The 19,344-nt window shown below is 35.0% G+C and overlaps 2 protein-coding genes across 2 annotated transcripts; one reads left to right on the top strand and one right to left on the bottom strand.

The window, feature by feature from the left end:
- Window positions 1–9,139: 9,139 nt before the first annotated feature.
- On the bottom strand, window positions 9,140–10,003 carry LOC135129088 (uncharacterized). The gene is made up of 3 exons (XM_064056170.1): window positions 9,801–10,003; window positions 9,311–9,742; window positions 9,140–9,228 (listed from the first exon to the last, which is right to left on the bottom strand). The coding sequence occupies exons 1-3, from the start codon at window positions 9,984–9,986 to the stop codon at window positions 9,205–9,207; spliced, it is 642 nt and encodes a 213-aa protein (XP_063912240.1). The 5' UTR covers window positions 9,987–10,003; the 3' UTR covers window positions 9,140–9,204.
- A 6,584-nt stretch (window positions 10,004–16,587) lies between these two features.
- On the top strand, window positions 16,588–18,328 carry LOC135129110 (piggyBac transposable element-derived protein 3-like). Its single transcript, XM_064056192.1, has 2 exons — window positions 16,588–17,434; window positions 17,490–18,328. The coding sequence occupies exons 1-2, from the start codon at window positions 16,588–16,590 to the stop codon at window positions 18,326–18,328; spliced, it is 1,686 nt and encodes a 561-aa protein (XP_063912262.1).
- The last annotated feature ends 1,016 nt before the right edge of the window (window positions 18,329–19,344 follow it).

Below are 19,344 nucleotides of genomic sequence, written 5' to 3'. Positions count from 1 at the left end.
AACATGCTAATTAATTAATCAAATTTCCTAACCTTGTTTTATCACCCTACAAAAATTTCCAGAAAATGTATTATTATAGACAATTTGTGAGATAAAGAGTAAAGTTTAATTTCATGAATATTTTATATAAGAAGGGCTGTCATTTATGTGGTCAGTATTTTTGATTGTTTTTTGTCCGCAAATTTAATAAATGGTCAGTATTTATAGTTTAAAATAAGTTTGTTTTGGATGAGGTCAGTAGCTTATGATCAGTGAAAATGTGGTCAGTAAAATTTATATTTTGTCAGTATTTTAAATAGTAGGTAATGTATTAAAGACAAACTAGCAGTATTTTAATTTGTAACGTCTATAAATTAATTAAAATTGTTTTTTATAATGTAATGTGGCAGTATGTAGTTTCGCGGCAGAAATATAACCTATAAAAGAGTGACGTGAAATAGGATTATCCATTAGGTTAAAATATGTCGCACCTCCTCCCAGTGCCAAACAAGTACCTATAGGTAAAAAACGGTCAAGAGGGAGACCCAAATTGGCAACACGGGCTCTCTTAATTGATTGGCTGTAATGTCTTATTTTATTACATTTGCTTGTATTTTAGAGTTCATTGTTTATTTTTCATTTTTTAGACAATTATTCCTATATTTTTTGTTATGTTCTTACAAGAATTTATTACAGTTAAGTTTTATTGATACAGAGTTTTTCGTTTATTTGTAAGACAATGATATTTTTCGTTAAATTGCATTTAAAGTATGTTCCTATAAAAATGTATTTACTACCATTTATTTGTTGTTTATTTAATATAATAAATAAAATTATATTTTAAAGACGTTCAATTATTTTTTACTAACAGTATCTAAAGATTTTACTGATAAAAGGTTATAAAATTACTGACCATACATGAATTATTATTTTACTCAAATCAATATTATACTGATAATGATGTATAGAGAGCGGAAAATATGCAGCAAAATTTAGGGAAATATGATCATATGATATGCATCAAATTTATGCAAATATGCAGTAAATTTCTTAATATATGCAGAGATATGCAGTTGCATATGCTCCAAAAATAAAAAAAAAGCGTAATAACCGAACTAAATTTATTTACAAATTACAAATTACAGGTTTCTTGTGATTACCTTTTATTAAAAAAAAAAAAATACATAAATCATATTGTAAAGTGTTTAATTAGATCTCACTGGCACATATATCACATTTTTAAAGATAAAATTTTTATACTAAAATATAAATATAGGTAAACAGAAAGAATTTAAAAATAGGAGTAATCGACTATTTAATTACTATTTTGGCAACAATTTATTTTTAAATATTTTTCGAAATATTCTAACAAAAAGTTTTTCAGGTGATTCTAAAGTATGTATTTGTAAATTAAAAAAATACGTCCACAGAATGATGTAAAAAAATAGTAGTAATCGACTATTTAATTACTATTTTGGCAACAATTTATTTAAATATTTTTCGAAATATTCTAACAAAAAGTTTTTCCGGTGATTCTAAAGTATATATTTGGAAATAGAAAAACTATATCCACAGATATAAAAATGCTTCGGTTTAGAGCAGGCGCGACAAAATACAGTTCCTTCTTGAAGAATAAGATCAGGAAAAGGTTTAATCCATAAATTAATTTGAGTTATCTTCGACATATTAACACACCTGTATCGCTTTAAATGCTTTCAATGCACACTCAAAATGAAAAATAATAGGATAACGTCCATACAACATACCATTAAAACACTTAAGTAACGAACAAAAATATTGGGAACGAACGGTATTTCCAAAAGTAATTAGGGCCCGAATTTACGTGGAAGGTTGGCTTAACACCCAGTGGTTTCTCCAAACTACCATAAAACCCAGACCTTTCCTAGTTATTTGAAACTCAGGACAATATTTGCAATATGATTAATGAAATTTCGTCTTTCTAGATAAATGCCAATTGAATGACAATGATTTTTTTTTCAAATTAGCACAAAAATCGATAAAAATGCAAAATATGCACCCGTTACGTGAAATATGCAGCAGAAGGCAAATATATGCAAATATGCAATTTTTTTATAGCTGCATTCATTTTTAATTAGCATGATTCGTTCACATATTAAATATCAAGACTTATATGCAAAAAATAAAGGATATGCAAATTTCATAAAATCCGCTCTCTAATGATGTATATTATACTGCTCGTAATATACACAAAATACTGACCATTTTTATTAAAAATACTTGCAATTTATTCATATAAATACTGACCAAATAAATAGAACCCTATAAGAAGCCTGGTAAAATCTTTTACTTTAAAATCTTTTCCATTACATTCCATTATGTTACTGATTTGTTTAGGTACAAATTACAAATTTTACACTTTTTGTACAAATTTTGTGATATATTAATATTACGTTTCATTAAGCTCGGACCAAATAGTTCGGTGCAGTATATCATAGTAAAAAGGTCGAAACGAGACAGATCGTTACCGACCCACCGCAGATAATATTATTAACTTTTAATGACCATAATAATTCAGTTTCATCGCTCCTAAAGTGTAGTTTCATCCAATAATTCATTACATTTGGGGTGAGTTTTGGGTGTAAAGTCTAATACATATAAACAGTGTTATAAAGCCGAAATATGCTAATTCTACAGCAAAAACAGGACCATGCAAACATTAAACACAGAAAGCTCTTGATTAGAAAACTTTAACAGTTAGCTGTAATCTAAACGGATATAATGAAAGTCAACTTTACTTATATTTCAATGTCAAATGCATTCTCTGTCTTATATATACACCCTCCATTTTAATACGACTAAAAGTCTTTTTGTATCATTTAAAAATTAAGAAATTTTTCACAGAAGTCTTCTTGCTGTGATGTATTTTACCTGAAATGGGCCCCACTAATGAATATTGTTGCCAAGTCGTAATACAAACAGGTGACCTATAAAAAGGTGTGTAATACCAGTAATCTGCAACAGAAAGTGAGACTAAAACATAAAACGATGACGCGAATACTTTATTTCCGCAAAATACATATTTAATTACTTTTATTTCAAAGGGAAAGACTGTATAGTGCTAAATCTGATAGAGGTGATTGCAATTTTCTAAACGGAGTGGCATTGAATGAAATTGAAGGTCAAGTTTTCTTAAAGCAAAATTCTTATTATACCTATACACTGACCGGCAAAAAAAACCAGCCAACCTGAAAAATTTTGCATAACCACTTTAAACATTATTAATTTAATTAGTGATCGTTATTTTATTACATAATCATTTACTACTGACACATGATGTACAAATTAGCAAAAAAAAGAAGAAAATTAAACGCCGAATTAAATTTACATAAACATAATTTAACAAAATAACAGAAACAGAACAAGTACGATATTTTCTTAAAAAAAAAAAACAATAAAGGAGGATAAGCAAATGTATAACTAAACATTTGTTATGCTCTTTATAACCTTAAAAATCTGCAAGATTTCAAAGCATTCGGTTTTGTAGTTCCTGATTAACTCAATAAAATAAATTCCGGCATTCATTAATTTTTTGAGTCACTCTGTATATGCAAATCGAAAAAATTTGAATGGAATGATAAATCACAAGAAGAGACTCACTATATTTTGTACATTTTAGATAGGATTTATTCAGCAAAATTTTGTGGTGACGTCATAATTTTTTTAGGGGGGACGACCAAATACATTTTGATCAAAGATTTACCATGCTTATGATGATTTTAAAACATCTTCAAGACTTCAAAGCATTCGGTTTTGTGGTTCCTGAGTAAATCAGTAAAATAAATTTACGCATTCATTAATTTTTTTGAGACACTCTGTATATGCAAATCCAAAAAATATGAACGGTGTGATAGATCACAAGTACAGACTCATTATATTTTGTACATTTTAGATATGATTTATTCGGCAAACTTTTGAGCTGACGTCATCAAGTTTTTGGAGGGGATAAGCAAATATATTTTGACTAAACATTTATTATGCTCTTTATAACCTTAAAACATCTGCAAGATTTCAGAGCATTCGATTTCGTAGTTCCTGATTAAATCAATAAAATATATTTACGCATTCATTAATTTTTTTGAGTCACCCTGTATATGCAAATCCAAAAAATATGAATGAAGTGTTAAATCACAAGTACGACTCATCATATTTTTACAGTTTAGATAGGATTTATTCGGCAAACTTTCGAGCTGACGTCATCAATTTTTTGGAGGGGATAAGCAAATATATTTTGACTAAACATTTATTATGCTCTTTATAACCTTAAAACATCTGCAAGATTTCAAAGCATTCGGTTTTGTAGTTTCTGTGTAAATCAGTAAAATAAATTTACGCTTTCATTAATTTTTTTGAATCACCCTGTATATGCAAATCCAAAAAATATGAATGGAGTGATAGATCACAAGTACAGACTGATCATATTTTGTACATTTTAGATATGATTTATTCGGCAAACTTTCGATCTGACGTCATCAAGTTTTTGGAGGGGATAAGCAAATATATTTTGAATAAACATTTATTATGCTCTTGATGACCTTAAAACATCTGCAAGATTTCAGAGCATTCAGTTTTGTAGTTCCTGATTAAATCAATAAAATATATTTACGCATTCATTAATTTTTTTGAGTCACCCTGTATACGCAAATCCAAAAAATATGAATGGAGTGATAAATTACAAGTACAGACACATCATATTTTTACAGTTTAGATAGGATTTATTCGGCAAACTTTCGAGCTGACGTCATCAGTTTTTTGGAGGGGATAAGCAAATATATTTTGACTAAACATTTATTATGCTCTTTATAACCTTAAAACATCTGCAAGATTTCAAAGCATTCGGTTTTATAGTTTCTGAGTAAATCAGTAAAATAAATTTACGCATTCATTAATTTTTTTGAATCACCCTGTATATGCAAATCCAAAAAATATGAATGGAGTGATAAATTACAAGTACAGACACATCATATTTTTACAATTTAGATAGGATTTATTCGGCAAACTTTCGAGCTGACGTCATCAATTTTTTGGAGGGGATCAGCAAATATATTTTGACTAAACATTTATTATGCTCTTTATAACCTTAAAACATCTGCAAGATTTCAAAGTATTCGGTTTTGTAGTTCCTGAGTAAATCAATAAATTAAATTTACGCATTCATTAATTTTTTTGAGTCACCCTGTATATGCAAATCCAAAAAATATGAATGGAGTGATAGATCACAAGTACAGACTCATCATATTTTGTACATTTTAGATATGATTTATTCGGCAAACTTTTGAGCTGACGTCATCAAGTTTTTGGAGGGGATAACCAAATATATTTTGAGTAAAGATTTATGATGCTCTTTATAGCCTTAAAACATCTGCAACATTTCAAAGCAATCGGGTTAGCAGATTCAAAATTAAATTTCAAAATGTTGTTTAATAATTTTGATTTTTTTCCAAAAATTTGGACGTTTCGGATGAAAACTCAATTCGGGGTCGTAAACTACATGTGTAGGACTATGTTATTTTATACAATTTAAAACCCATTTACTGTGTACAATTTTGAAGTGACGTCATCGCATTAGAGGTGGGGATGATTAGACAAATTTTGGTTAGCGTTTTACCATCTACAATACAGGCTGACTGCGAAATGCATGCAAAAAAAAAAATTGGGGAATAGGTCACAATATAATTATGTCACTGGCAAAAATTCATGGTCCTAAGTGGTAGCAGTGTTTAGGAAAAATTATTTGAAATTAAATGTAAATTGTTATACGCGCCGCTGGTAATGTTTCGTGACCTACATAATTACTGCAATGAATGGCAGGCGACTCGGTTTAAGAACCAAAAAAGTAACTTTATCAGGCACTTTTTTAATCGCAACGTGAAAAACACGAAAAGGGCCAGTGATTATCGAGCGGTCGTTGAAATCGGTGTATGGTCCAGTTTTCCAATGCAGAGCGTGTCGATATGGTAATTTGTGTGTGCGAACATTTGCATCAGTGGTACAGCATCTCCAAGATCATGGTACCTTCAACCTCAAACTCACGATCGTGGTCGTGATGGGACAGAAAGAAGAAATTGGATTTTCGCAGCTTGTAGTGCATCCTACATTAAAAAAAAGAAACACGGTCACATCCATACCATGTTGACAAAGTGCACGGTTTGGAGCCCGCTGATTGTCCACGTTGTGTAACTCACTTTTTGTCTGATGGAACTCCACATACTCGTCAACAAGTACGATTTCAAGAGACGGTTTTCGAGAAACGTGTATTGGTTGGATGAAACAATACGTTTGTGGAAATCAACAGTGTTCAGAAATTGTCGAAGAGCTTCAACAAGTGAAAGTGGCAGCCGCTACTCCGGTGTTTTTTACCTATCAACAAACCTCTTGCGACGCTCTGACGCCTGTATTGCTAGTCAAGGACAACATTTTCAACATTTCTTGTAAAAAAGGTAGTAGCATTCTAAGTTGCTCTTATTTCTGTCCCAATAAACAATGTAAAATCGTTGTGACAAGGACCAAACATCCGTCAGAATCAAAATTACCAAAAAACTTTCACACTGACCTTTAACGATGAATGAGTAAATGAATGAACGAATGATAAGCAGCAAAAAGTCGGTTTTACTTTTAATTGAAACTGAAAGTGTTTAGGTGGTTTTTATTCGAACGTTTTTCCAACTCTGTTTACAAGGTGGCTCAGTGCCTTCGTATCGAGGGTGGTTCATGGGGGTTTTGCCCCATTCGATTTTTAATTTGTTTTTTCTATATTTCGGCTCTACTAGGGTGGGGGATGCCGAGGTTAAAATATTTGCACATATTTCGCAGTCACCCTGTATTCCTAATATAAGTACAAAATTTCACAGCAATCGGTCCAGTACTTTCGGAGATTATCTGACTAATAAAAATCCGGGACGGCAGACAGACGGACAGACGGACAGACAGACGGAAATGGGAGACCTATTTCTTTGTCTTCTAGGGGTCATGAAAGATCGAGAAAAAGTAAGAGTAGAAAGTCGGCCGACGGACTCGATTACAATACTTCCTTTGCTTAGGCTCGGGAAGTAAAATGTCACAATATTTTTAACGACGCCTTTTGTTTCCGACAAATTGACACTAGATTTACAAACTGCTTACTATTTCCTTCACTTTCATTCAGGTCACACGAATTACAATTATAATGAAGCAAAGTTTTTATTAGCACCGACTATTTAAATTAGGCGCTTGCCTTTGGCGGTTGAGGACTCCAATGTTAATGAGGGAGGTTTTGCAAAATAAGCCTATATGTCGCATCTATATTAATCTATGGTTTTACCATCTACATGATATACCTAATATAAATACAAAATTTGACAACAATCGGCCCAGTACTTTCGGAGATTATCTGTCTAATAAAAATCCGGGACGGCAGACAGACGGACACACAGATAGACGAACAGATGGACAGACAGACAGGCGGAAACGGGAGACCTATTTCTTCGTCCTCTAGGGGTCATGATCGGTCGAGAAAATGCAAAAGTAGTGAGTCGGCCGACGGACTCGATTACAATACTTCCTTTGCTTACGCTCGGGAAGTAAAAATCGGTAGTTACTTGTTTGCTGCAGTGTTTAGACATCTGGACATCTCATTTAGACAAATCGGAACCAGTTGACGTCTTCTACCTAGATTTTGAAAAAGCCTTCGATCGAGTCCCTCACAGACGCCTTTTGCCCAAGCTAGAATACGCGGGAGTCAAAGGACTATTACTGGAGTGAGTAAAGGCGTTCCTTTCCAATCGTACATTCTCAGTTAAAGTTGGAACTTCGTACTCTGATACCCACTACGTACTGTCTGGCGTTCCGCAAGGATCTGTTCTGGGACCCATTCTTTTCTTGATCTACATAGCTGACTTACAGGTGGGATTGAAATCGAGAAGCGCTTGTTATGCTGATGATGGAAAAATATTTTGTAACCCATTGTATCATTGCAAGAGGATCTTGACTTTATTTACACATGGACCACCTTGTGGCTATTACCTCTTAATACCAACAAATACTCGGTGTTTCGATTGGGCAACAAAAATCATAAAGTTCAATACAGCATTAATAATTCTGTGCTAGAATCAGTTGATCAAGTAACTGATTTAGGTGTGATATTGGATCAGAGATATGGAGAGGAAGAATGACCTTCCACTTGCGCAGACACAAAATCCTTGGTAAAATTGAAAGCAGTCATTTTATCAGTTAACTGTTGCCAACATAATCACAAATCACTAACAGGACTTGATATCCCTAGACAATTGCTTGATTATTTAGCGGGAAGTTTAAAATCATTAATTAAAATCACCTAATAATAAATCACAACTAAAATATATTCCACCTTATATAAATAAATAAACATAATTATATTTCAATATATTTATTGATGCGAAAACAGTACCAATTTTGTGTACACATGTCTAACAGAAGTGCTTTGAGCAAGACATGAAAGTCTTTTGCTCAAATTAAACATTCTTATATATTTACATGTAGGCATTAATTATTTGTTTAATAAGAATATATAAATGGCCTTCATCGATGGCCGCCGTCTCGAGTGCGTGGTCCTCTAAATTAGGAAAAAGAATGCTGGCACCGCTGTAGAATCTCTGCGCACAAGCTATGCCAAAAGTTTTAAAAAATTGTTCATTGCTTGGAAGTTTGTTATCGGTGAGTTGCAAAATTTTTCGTATTTGCAACTCACAGTAACAACAAATCTTTACAACCCCAGCAAAAGGTTTAATAAGCCCACCTAAAATCAAAATTTTGTTAAGACTTAAAAAATAACTATTGTAAGTATTTTATTTTACCCATGTTCTGTAAACTGTAAGTCACTTCCTCGTGTTTCAATGCAAGAACAAATGCAGTCTGCGCACTTAAACGTCTTCAGCACCATTTTGACAACATAGCTACCAATATATGTCACAACGTTTTCTGCCACTTCACTCAGCCCAATAAAATTAGACAGTCATAGTAATGATCTGCAAGTGCTTCAGTCAAAATATCGACACCATATTTTTTCAAGACAAACACGTCAACTGATTGTTGAACATTTGTGCTCTTTTGCCTTGGGCCACTGCTAACAGAGAGCATACAGGTGGTGCAAAGCACTTTACTCCTTCCCTCGTTATATTTGTAAATAGAAGCAATCTTCTAAAAGTTTTACAAAATTGTAGAGGAGTAGGGTTATTGTTTCACCCATTTCTCGATCTGAAAACAGAAAAATAAATACAGATTTGTGTAATTCCAGTGCATACAAAAATTAATGCAATTGTTTCTTTAAAAAGCTTACCGCACTGAGCAGAAGAAAATTTCCAGATGATCTTTTACTACATTTATATGTTAGCAAGTAACTCAACCTCTTACTACTAACAAATTCATCAAAAATTCCCATGAACGACGTAGCAGAAATAACAAAGCCCAGAATTGACGTTTTTCGGGTTGTGCACCACAAAGGCCTGCCAATGACATCCTTCAAATTCAGAAGATACTCATTGGTGTCGGTGAGAAATGGACGCCACATTTCTTCATTGTTTTCTCTCAAAGGTGCCTTAAAATTCTTAGCACATACACTTCGGGAATTGAGAATATCAAATAAAGAATCTATCCTTCTGATGAATTCTATTGCTGCTTCACAACCTTGAAAGTCACCAATACCAAGATCTTTTAAAAATTCAAGTGCATCCGCAACAGTCTTGCTAAGAGTTTGTGCTGCTAAACTCACCTATAATAGAACTTAATTATTAATGTCAATTAGGAATATTGTCAGGAAAACAACTTACTTTCATTTTATGTTGCTGCCACTCGAAATGTGCCTTTTTCAACTTGTTTGCAACATTTAGGAATTCTTCATTTTGTAATTCATGTAGTTTCTTTATGTAACGCCAGCTTATCACCTTCCCTACTGTCAGAACCACTTTTTGAGTTCTTGCTTTTACTTCCACTTGTACTGCTACTGCTTTTTCCATGGTGTCTTTGCGCAGCACTAAATAATAATTATTAACATATAAAAGCTCTTCAATTTAAGATAAGTTTTTATTAAAACAAAGAGACAACCGAATGTGTGAACTCTCTCTCTCGACGTATGAGTATATTCTGCCTTCCCTCGCCCCAGAACTCCTTGTCAGCATCTCATGTGCGACTCTGTTCAGAACCACACGAGTCCATAAAATTCAAGGGCGCTTACAGCTCGGTCACGCTGCCTTCTTCTACGTCCTCGTAGAATGGTAGCTAAATAAATACAAAAAGAAATTATCAACATGAAGACACAGTTGGCTTTTTACAATACATAGCACGTTGTTTGAAAAAGGGCGTCTTTCATTGAAGGTGCCTAGTGACTATCATCAGGTTCTAGACATTTACTTCTAGCACTTTGCTCAATTGGTAAACGATCATGTCGTTGACAAGATGGGTTAACCACTCTCAACAAGACATCATCGTTTTAGCTCGAAAGGTCATGTAATTAACAGTTACGTAATAAAGACACTTTGCCGTAATGAACCACTTTGGTGGATGTTTTGTGATCGTTCGCGGGATCCCTTTTCGTTAATAGTATCCTTGACAAAAATTGTCGTTGGATAGATACCTTTCGTGTATCCACGTTGGAAACCGTTACGTCAAGAACCTGTTAGTGACAGTTTTTCTTGGGATGAATTGGAGTTTCTTCCTCGTCGGGAGAAGTATCCAACCCATCATCTTTCATTATAGGTTGAAAAACCTTCAGCTTATCAACCGAACAAAACCTTTATACATCTTTTGTGCACGTTGCGCTCCCGGTAAGTCTTTGATTACGCACCGGTCGTAAGATAACACTTTTGTCACTACGTATGGACCAGAGTAATTAGGCAATGCCTTTTTGCCCTTTCCGTCATTTGATGCAATCGTTTTTCGCATCAACACATACTGCCCAATTTTATATTGAGTAGGTCTTCGTCGTAAATCATATCGTTTCTTCTGCGCGTCTTGATACTGAGCCGTTTGCTCAGCTGCTTGACGCCGTATAGAAACAAGATCAGAAACGTTCTCTTCAAGATCTAAATCGTTCAATAAGTAGGCATCGGACCAACCTTTCGGCCGATAACCTAATACCAGTTCTTAGGGACTTTTCCCCGTCGTTCGAAACGCTTTCAGGAAAGCATTTCTTCTGTTCAACAGACTTTTTGTTGTTTGGAATGGTGTTTCTTTATTAGACTTTCTCTTTTCTAACAAACTTTCTGTTTTCCAAAATGACGTGCATTTTACTTATTTTGAATAGACTTTCTACTCGCGAACAGACTTTAGGTTCTTCAGAATGACCTTCATTATGTAGTTTTTGAATAGACTTTCTATTCTTGAACAGACTTTGGATTCTTTAGAATGACCTTCATTCTGTAGTTCTTGAATAGACTTTCTGTTCTTTATTATTATTATTATTATTATTAAGTAATAAAGATACAGTGAGGACCTGTATAACTTAACTAAAAAAAAAAAAAACGGTAATGGAAAATTATTGGATAACTTATATACTAAAGTGTGATAAGATACTGCAAAAAAACATAATAATAGAAAATAAAAAATAATAATTACAAACCCAGTACTATAACTAAGAAAAATATTCTTAGAGAAAAGAGTCAAGATGATTCTTAAACGAATTGACACTAGGCAACTCCACGACGTTCCGCGATAAGGCGTTCCAGTGATTGCAAACCCGACAAGACCAAAAGTGTTGTCGAGAAAGAATACGGTATTGTTCCTTGTGGAGTTTCCAAGGATGCCCTCGAAGTCTTGTGTCATTATTCAGTGTGAAGAAGTTGATAATCGGGACGTCCCTAAAAGCTCGATAGGTGAGGAGAAGGACTCTACGTATTCTCCTTCTATACAGGGTGTTCGCTAAGTTGAGACGTTCCTTCGAACACGTGCTACTATACTTAATTCTAAAGGGTTTTAGCCTAAGTCACTTAACCAAAAGTGGCATTGTAAGAAAGTTAAATAGTTATTTGTAATTGTACTTTTCTAAAATTTTGAGTTCGGTCCTGTTCATTCTATCCTAACTGGAATACGATGCCTACCTATACAATATCCATTGTTACCATGGTTGTCATATTTTCTAATAATGTCAGTAGTACTTGTCCCTTTATGACGTTTTAAAAATCGTTTGGAAGTTTCTAATTTTAACTCTTCATTTCTATTTCGTAGTTCAAGGTTTAAAACGTCTACCTATTCGAAACGATAAGAAAAATCTATAAACTATCTAGGTGAATCACAACGGTAAGTTGTTAGATTTATTTATGTACTAAACTGATAACTGAAATGTAACACAACAGAATTTAATTAATCAGATGGCTAATTATTTGAAGAAAGAAAATGTAAAAACAAAGAAGTGATGTTTTACGAAATGTCTAACTTAAGAATTCTCACTCCAACTGCTCACCTGAGAAACTCACAGTAAATGCTCAAAATTGTTGCCGTTATTTGCAATGCAAAGTCTTGATCTTCGTATCCAGGAATTGCCACAGGACAAGATCCCTTGCTGCTGTCGAATTTGGTTAGCGGCATTAAAAATACGATCTCGTAGCTCCTCAACTGTGTGTATTTCACTCGTATAAACCAACTGCTTCATGTGCCCCCATAAGTAAAAGTCGCAAGCGTTTAGGTCCGGCGAACGGGGCGGCTAGGCAATGGGGCCATTTCGCCCTATCCACCTATGAGGAAAAGCGTAGTTTAAATAATTCCGCACTTCCAGACGATAATGTGGTGGTGCGCCGTCATTTAGGAACCACATGTTCAGCCTAATGTTTAATGGAACTTCTTCCAGTAATTCAGGCAAATCGTTTTGCAAAAAATTGAGATACTGCATACCATCGATGCGATCCGGTAGAATAAATGGTCCAATAAATATACCTTTTAGAATGCCAGCACATATGTTTATCAAAAATTTGTGCTGAAAATTTGTGCGGCGAATTGCATGCGGGTTTTCAAAGGCCCATACATGTGTATTACGAAAATTCATTGTACCATTACGAGTAAATGTTGTTTCATCAGTGATCAGAATTTGGTTAATAAAATTTTCATGGTTCATAGTTTGTTCCAAAAGTCATTCTGAAAATCGTACTCTTCGGGGATAATCAGGAGGTATTAAAGATTGCATACGTTGGACGTGACAAGGATGGAGCTGATTTTCACGTAATGTGCTCCATACTTTGCTGTGACATGTATTTACTCGATGAGCAATTTGTCGGGTACTAATTGCTGGATCTTTGCCTATTATTTCTAGAATTTCCTCTTCTAGATCTAACATCTGTTGGAGTCTTGGTCTACCGGCGTGTCCTCCACGATGTTCCTGTAAGTTTCCAGTTTCTCTAGCTCGCTGTACGAGATTCGTAAATTGACGAGGCCCAGGGGGATGCCTTCGGGGGAATCTTTCTGCATACATTCTCGACGCCGCAGCAGCGTTTTGGTGACATTCTCCATAGAGTATTAACATATCTACAAGCTCACTATTTTCAAAACGATAAGCACGTTGAAAAGCCATGTCAATAAATTTGAATGACAGCTCTGACAATACTCTAAATTCATATCCATGACAATGATATATTTTGTAAACGCTAATCTTTAATTAGAAATTTTGGACAGGACCGTCTCTAAAAATTTCTAAAATTTATAAAAAGATGAAATCAATAAATATCGAAATTTTACTAAGGTAATAGAAGCTAAATCGCTTTAGAGCAAGGCATAAAACTACGTGTTAAAAGGAATGTCTCAACTTAGCGAACAACCTGTATAACGGCAACTTCATGACAGATAACCGTTCTTCATACGGTCTGTGTCTAATAGCAGGAGCCAGCTTAGTGGCTCTTCGTTGGACTCGCTCCAAAGCGTTAATGTCCTTAGCAAAATATGGCGACCAGGATGGAGCGGCAAACTCTAGTATTGGCCTAACGTACATCCGAATGAGTTTGGCAGCCGTGGAGGTAGTGGGATTACAAAAGGAGCGACTAATTAGGAACAGCATAGAATTAGCTTTTCTTGTTATCGATACAATATGTCGTTCCCATTTGAGGTCGGAAGAAATAATAATGCCTAAATCGTTATGATAATCGACCACACTTAAAGGTACTCCCGCAATGTTATAACTAAGCATGGGGTTATTCTTACCCAGGTGGAGAACGGTGCATTTGTCACAATTTAAAGGCAGCAGCCAACCGGAACACCATGAATTGAGAGCCTGTAGATCTTTTGTAAGGTGGTCATAATTAGTAAGCGGGTTGGCATATAATTTAGTATCGTCGGCAAACATTGAAACGGTAGAGGACAAGTGGGTTGGTAAATCAGCGACGTACAACAAAACAAGAGGGGCCGTAATACTGATCCCTGCGGTACCCCACTAAGGACCTTTACATTCCCAGACAGACTATCACCTACCCTTACGCAAAAGTATCTATTGGTTAGATAATTTTCAAACCATCGTAATAGTTTTCCTCGAATGCCAAGATGCTCAAGTTTAAAGAAAAGGCGATTTATGGGAACTTTATCGAAAGCTCTGGCAAAATCAAGATATAATACGTCCACAGGGAGATTAAGATCAACGCTACGAGTCCAATCGTTTAAACAACAAAGTAGATTGGTAATAACTGATTTACCTACAGTGAAGCCGTGTTGGATATCGGGAATTAAGTTGTTTTCCGATGCAAATTTTCTAAGTTCTTTGGCAATAATTGATTCCATCGTTTTTAAAACGACAGATTGCAGACAAATAGGCCTATATTTAGAAGCCAAATATCTATCGCATTTTTTGTAAATAGGTGTAACGACTGAAAGTAACCAGGCAGGTGGTAATCGGCAACAGTCAAGGGATTGTTGCATTATATTGGAAAGGCAGGGTGCAATATGGTCACAACTAATTTTCAGTAGCTTTCGAGAAATTTTATCCAAACCGGGTGCTGATGTGTCTTTAAGATCTTTGATACTGGCAGCGACTAGTTCAGGACTAAACTGCAAGGTGGTAATCGAGTTAGGGTCCCTATCAATAGAAATATTTGGCGACAATAAAGTTGGCTCAATAGTGAAAGCATCGGCAAAGGTGTCAGTAAAAACAGAAGGGACTTCATTATAATCGCTACAGAGAGTACCATCAGCTCGTTTTAATAGTGGTACACCAACTTTAGTGCTAATTTGGGAACGAACATACCTGAAGAAGCGTTTGCAATTGTCAGAGTTTTCAGCAATAGAATTTTCATACGAAGACCTAGCCTTAGATAAACCTATAGACAGAGAATTGGAAAATGATCGATGTACACGATAGTCTTCCGTTTTACGAGATGTTCTAAATTTCAGCCAAAGTTTCTTTTTGTGCTGGATTTGTTTCAACAGCGCCAAGTCAATCCATGGTTTGCCCAGAATAGTGGGAACTTTTTTAACAAGTGAACATTTAGTCAACAGCGAAGAAAAGTGGTTATAAAAAAATTGGTCTAAAGAGTTTAGACAGTACTTCCCTCGCTGTCGGAAACGTGACGACTGCATGCCTATTATGTTTTTTTTCGCAGTAGATTTCAAAAAATTCGGTTTTGTAGTTCCTGAGTAAACCAATAAAATAAATTTCCGCGTTCATTATTTTTTTTGAGTCACCCGGTATATGCAAATTTAAAAAATATGAATGGAGTGATAAATTACAAGTACAGACTCATCATATTTTGTATATTCTAGATAGGATTTATTCGGCAAACTTTTGAGCTGACGTCATCAGTTTTTTGGAGAAGATAACCAAATATATTTTGACTAAAAATTTATTATGCTCTTTATAACCTGAAAACATCTGCAGGATTTCAAAGCATTCAGTTTTGTAGTTCCTGAGTAAATCAATAAAATAAATTTACGCATTCATTAATTTTTTTGAGTCACCCTGTATATGCAAATCCAAAAAATATGAATGGAGTGATATATCACAAGTACAGACTCATCATATTTTGTACATTTTAGATATGATTTATTTGGCAAACTTTTGAGCTGATGATGTCAGATGGCACCACTTTAGAGAACTTTTCAATTGTTTGGATAGCCAATTTGTAAACGCCGATTGGAACGGCCATATCTCTTTAGCGATTAATGGAGTCGGCCATGAACCCATAAGCGTCTAGCGTGACCATATGGTAACGGAGAAAAATAAATTTTAAAAAAATTCCTGTAATGTTAATTGGCGATTGTGCCGCTAGGTATCGCGCTAGTTTTGACAAGGGAAGTTTCATAAATGTAACGATATACTGCATTGTCCCTTTTCTTGCTCGTTGCACGTGTTAGGAATTTTTCAAATTCACCTGTTTGGTTTTCGTAGCAAAAAGTGATGGAACCTAATTTTAAGTGAGTATAATTTTGTTACCTTTTGTTATTTATACGTTATAATTCTGATACGCAATGAAGAAAGAATGAAATCATTTACTTATGCCCATTATGTCCATATTTACAAAATCTTGACTAAACTACACAGGTTTTTTTCATTGCGTTACCACACGGTAACGCTAGGCGCGTGTACTACCGTGTTATTCCTAAATCTCTTTATGTGATACGCGAGGCTTTTCGCTTCAAGAAGCCCTAGAAATGACATATAATGACGACATTGATAAAATTTTTATTGAACCCCCTGATAATGGAGGTATCACGGACGAAGACTCGGGTGACGAAGACGGTGGAGGCTTGATTGACAATTTGCCAGGTTCCCAATTGAGAGCACCAGCTAAAGTCAGGCTCGTAAATTCAAGCACCCCTGAAGATAATTTATTATATTCCACTGCTCATGCTAGCACCTCTTCTGGAAAGTCAAAATTAACTGAGAAGATAGAGTGGATAATAGGCGATTTTGACAAAAATTTTAATCATCGTGAATTTCCGGCTCCAAACTTTGACCACTATCACAATTTCTCACCAGTTGAGCTGTTCGAAATGTTTTTTGGTGATGATGTATATGAACTACTACAAACAGAAATTAACAACTATGCACTTTTCACCAATTGTACTAACCCACAATTGTCTCAACACGAAACAAAGTGTGCTATTGCAATTCTTATATTGAGTGGATATAACGTATTACCTGGAAAACGAAATTATTGGGACAGCAAACCTGATATGCGAAACGAACTTGTGGTGAATTCAATGCGTCGAGACCGTTTTCTGCAAGTTTGTAAATTTTTGCATTGCGCGGACAATTCCAAACCGAATCCAGCTGACAAAATATGGAAAATGAGACCACTAATGGATCTAATAAAGAAAAAGTGTTTGCAATATTTTGTTCCAGAAGAGAAGTTACGTTATGATGAAAGCATGATAAAATACTTTGGGCGACACAGTTGCAAACAGTTCATCAGGGGTAAACCCATACGATTTGGTTATAAAATGTGGTGTCTCAATACTCCATCGGGATATCTTGTCAACTTCGAACTATATCAGGGTAATTTTTACTTATCAATCTTATTATAATTATTGCGATCTTTTTATTTCTGTAGGTAACAATCTGCGACGCTCAGCTGAATATGAAAAATCCTTTGGAAAGGCTTCAGCACCAATGGTACAAATGTTAGACGAAATTACAAAGTTGAAAACACTTTTGCCTTTTCATTTACATTTTGATAATTTATTCGCAAGTATAAAATTGTTGACACACCTAAAAGAAAATGGGTACCAAGGTACCGGAACTATCCGCGAAAACAGAATCCCCCGTGACTGTCCACTTCCCAGCAAAAAAATTATGGAAAAGAAGGCGAGGAGTACGTTTGCATCCATCATAGATAGAACTCACGGAATTTTATTTGTACGTTGGGTAGACAACGGAGTGGTAACTGTGGCATCTACATTGAATGGAGTGGAACCCACAAGTGGCGTAAGACGATATTCTCAGGCAGAAAAAAAAACTATTATCGTCCCTCGTCCAAACGCAATTGGAACATACAACGCTTTCATGGGAGGGGTAGATCTTATGGATGAAAATATTGGACGCTATAGAGTGGGCATGAGAGGAAAAAAGTGGTGGTGGGGTATTTTCACGTGGCTTCTTGACGTATGCATCCAAAATGCCTGGCAAATACATAAAAAATGCGGAGGCACCATGACACAGTTGGAATTCCGTCGGGAAATAGTTACCATCTACTTGCAACGGTATGAAAGTCCTCCAAAAAGCCCCGGAAAAGTACCATCGTCAACAGCTAACACATATGGACGAGTTCCCGATGATTTGCGATACGATAGGATCGATCATTTTGTAGCCCAAACACAAGACAATAAAAGAAGACGATGTGCTGGGCAAAACTGCAAAACTGTTGGGCGAACTATGTGCACCAAGTGTTAAGTCGGCTTATGTGTAAATTGTTTCCAATCTTTCCATACTAGAAAATAAAATGCTTTTCAAATAAATACGATTTTTATTATTTTGAGAAAACACGGTAGTGCAGGTGCCAGTGTTACCAAATGGTCACGGCCTTTTTTGGCTAAAGTATATATCACAAATAAATAAAAATATTATTTTTGAATTACTCCTTAGTTATGCAGGCTAAATCAAAAGCATAAAATATAAAATTTTAAAAGGCTGAATTCTCGGCGTTTAAGGGTTAATAAAAGGAATAACTAAAGTTCCTTTGTTTTCCAAAAAATGTGTTAAATTTGTTTGGATAATTTTAACATTTAATTTTTTAGTAACTCAGTACAAATAACACAATTTAGGGCCAGTTTATACAATATTTTAACTGAGTTTAAGTTGATCGCGCATTCAACAAGGCCATTAGCGACGTCTGATTGGCGTAGAGTCGGTCACATGGTACTTTAACGCGGGGTTAAAAAGTAAATTGCAACTAAATATTTAATTGAGGTTCTGTAAACTAGGTTTAATTGTTTTATATACTATTTTAATTTTAATAAAAAAAAGCCGACCGATCGGCTGTTTAGCCGAGTAGTCGCCGACTGCCAGCCGACGCGACGATGAAAAACGGCCGAATAGTCAGCTTATCCGACCGGTCGGCCACTAGTCGATACATCCCTAATGTTTAGTCAAAATTCACTTTTACAACGATCCTACTCGTTTTCTAAGCTGCTTTACAGACAGTTCAGTCATTTGCCACGCCGATGCTCAATTTTAGATTAAATGCTCACAAAACGCGTAGGTAGATGTTCAATTTGTGTCCGGGGAGATACAATGTTTCCAAGTAGGTACTCAGTACATAGAGTAGATGCTCAGGTATATAAGATTATTACTCTTTCTAGGTACTTCGTACTTCGAATATGAGTATCTACTCAGTTTTATTCATACCACCCAATGTCTCGCTTCAATGTTTGACTATTATGTTGATTATGAGCACGACGCTGATCAAC

The sequence above is a fragment of the Zophobas morio genome, unplaced genomic scaffold, assembly GCF_036711695.1.
Source record: "Zophobas morio isolate AGI-343-1 ecotype UQ-CSIRO unplaced genomic scaffold, CSIRO_AGI_Zmor_V1 ptg000014l, whole genome shotgun sequence".
NCBI classification, from domain to species: domain Eukaryota; kingdom Metazoa; phylum Arthropoda; class Insecta; order Coleoptera; family Tenebrionidae; genus Zophobas; species Zophobas morio.
Note: the sequence above shows the minus strand (reverse complement) of the source record. Positions and strands in the feature narration are given on the sequence as shown.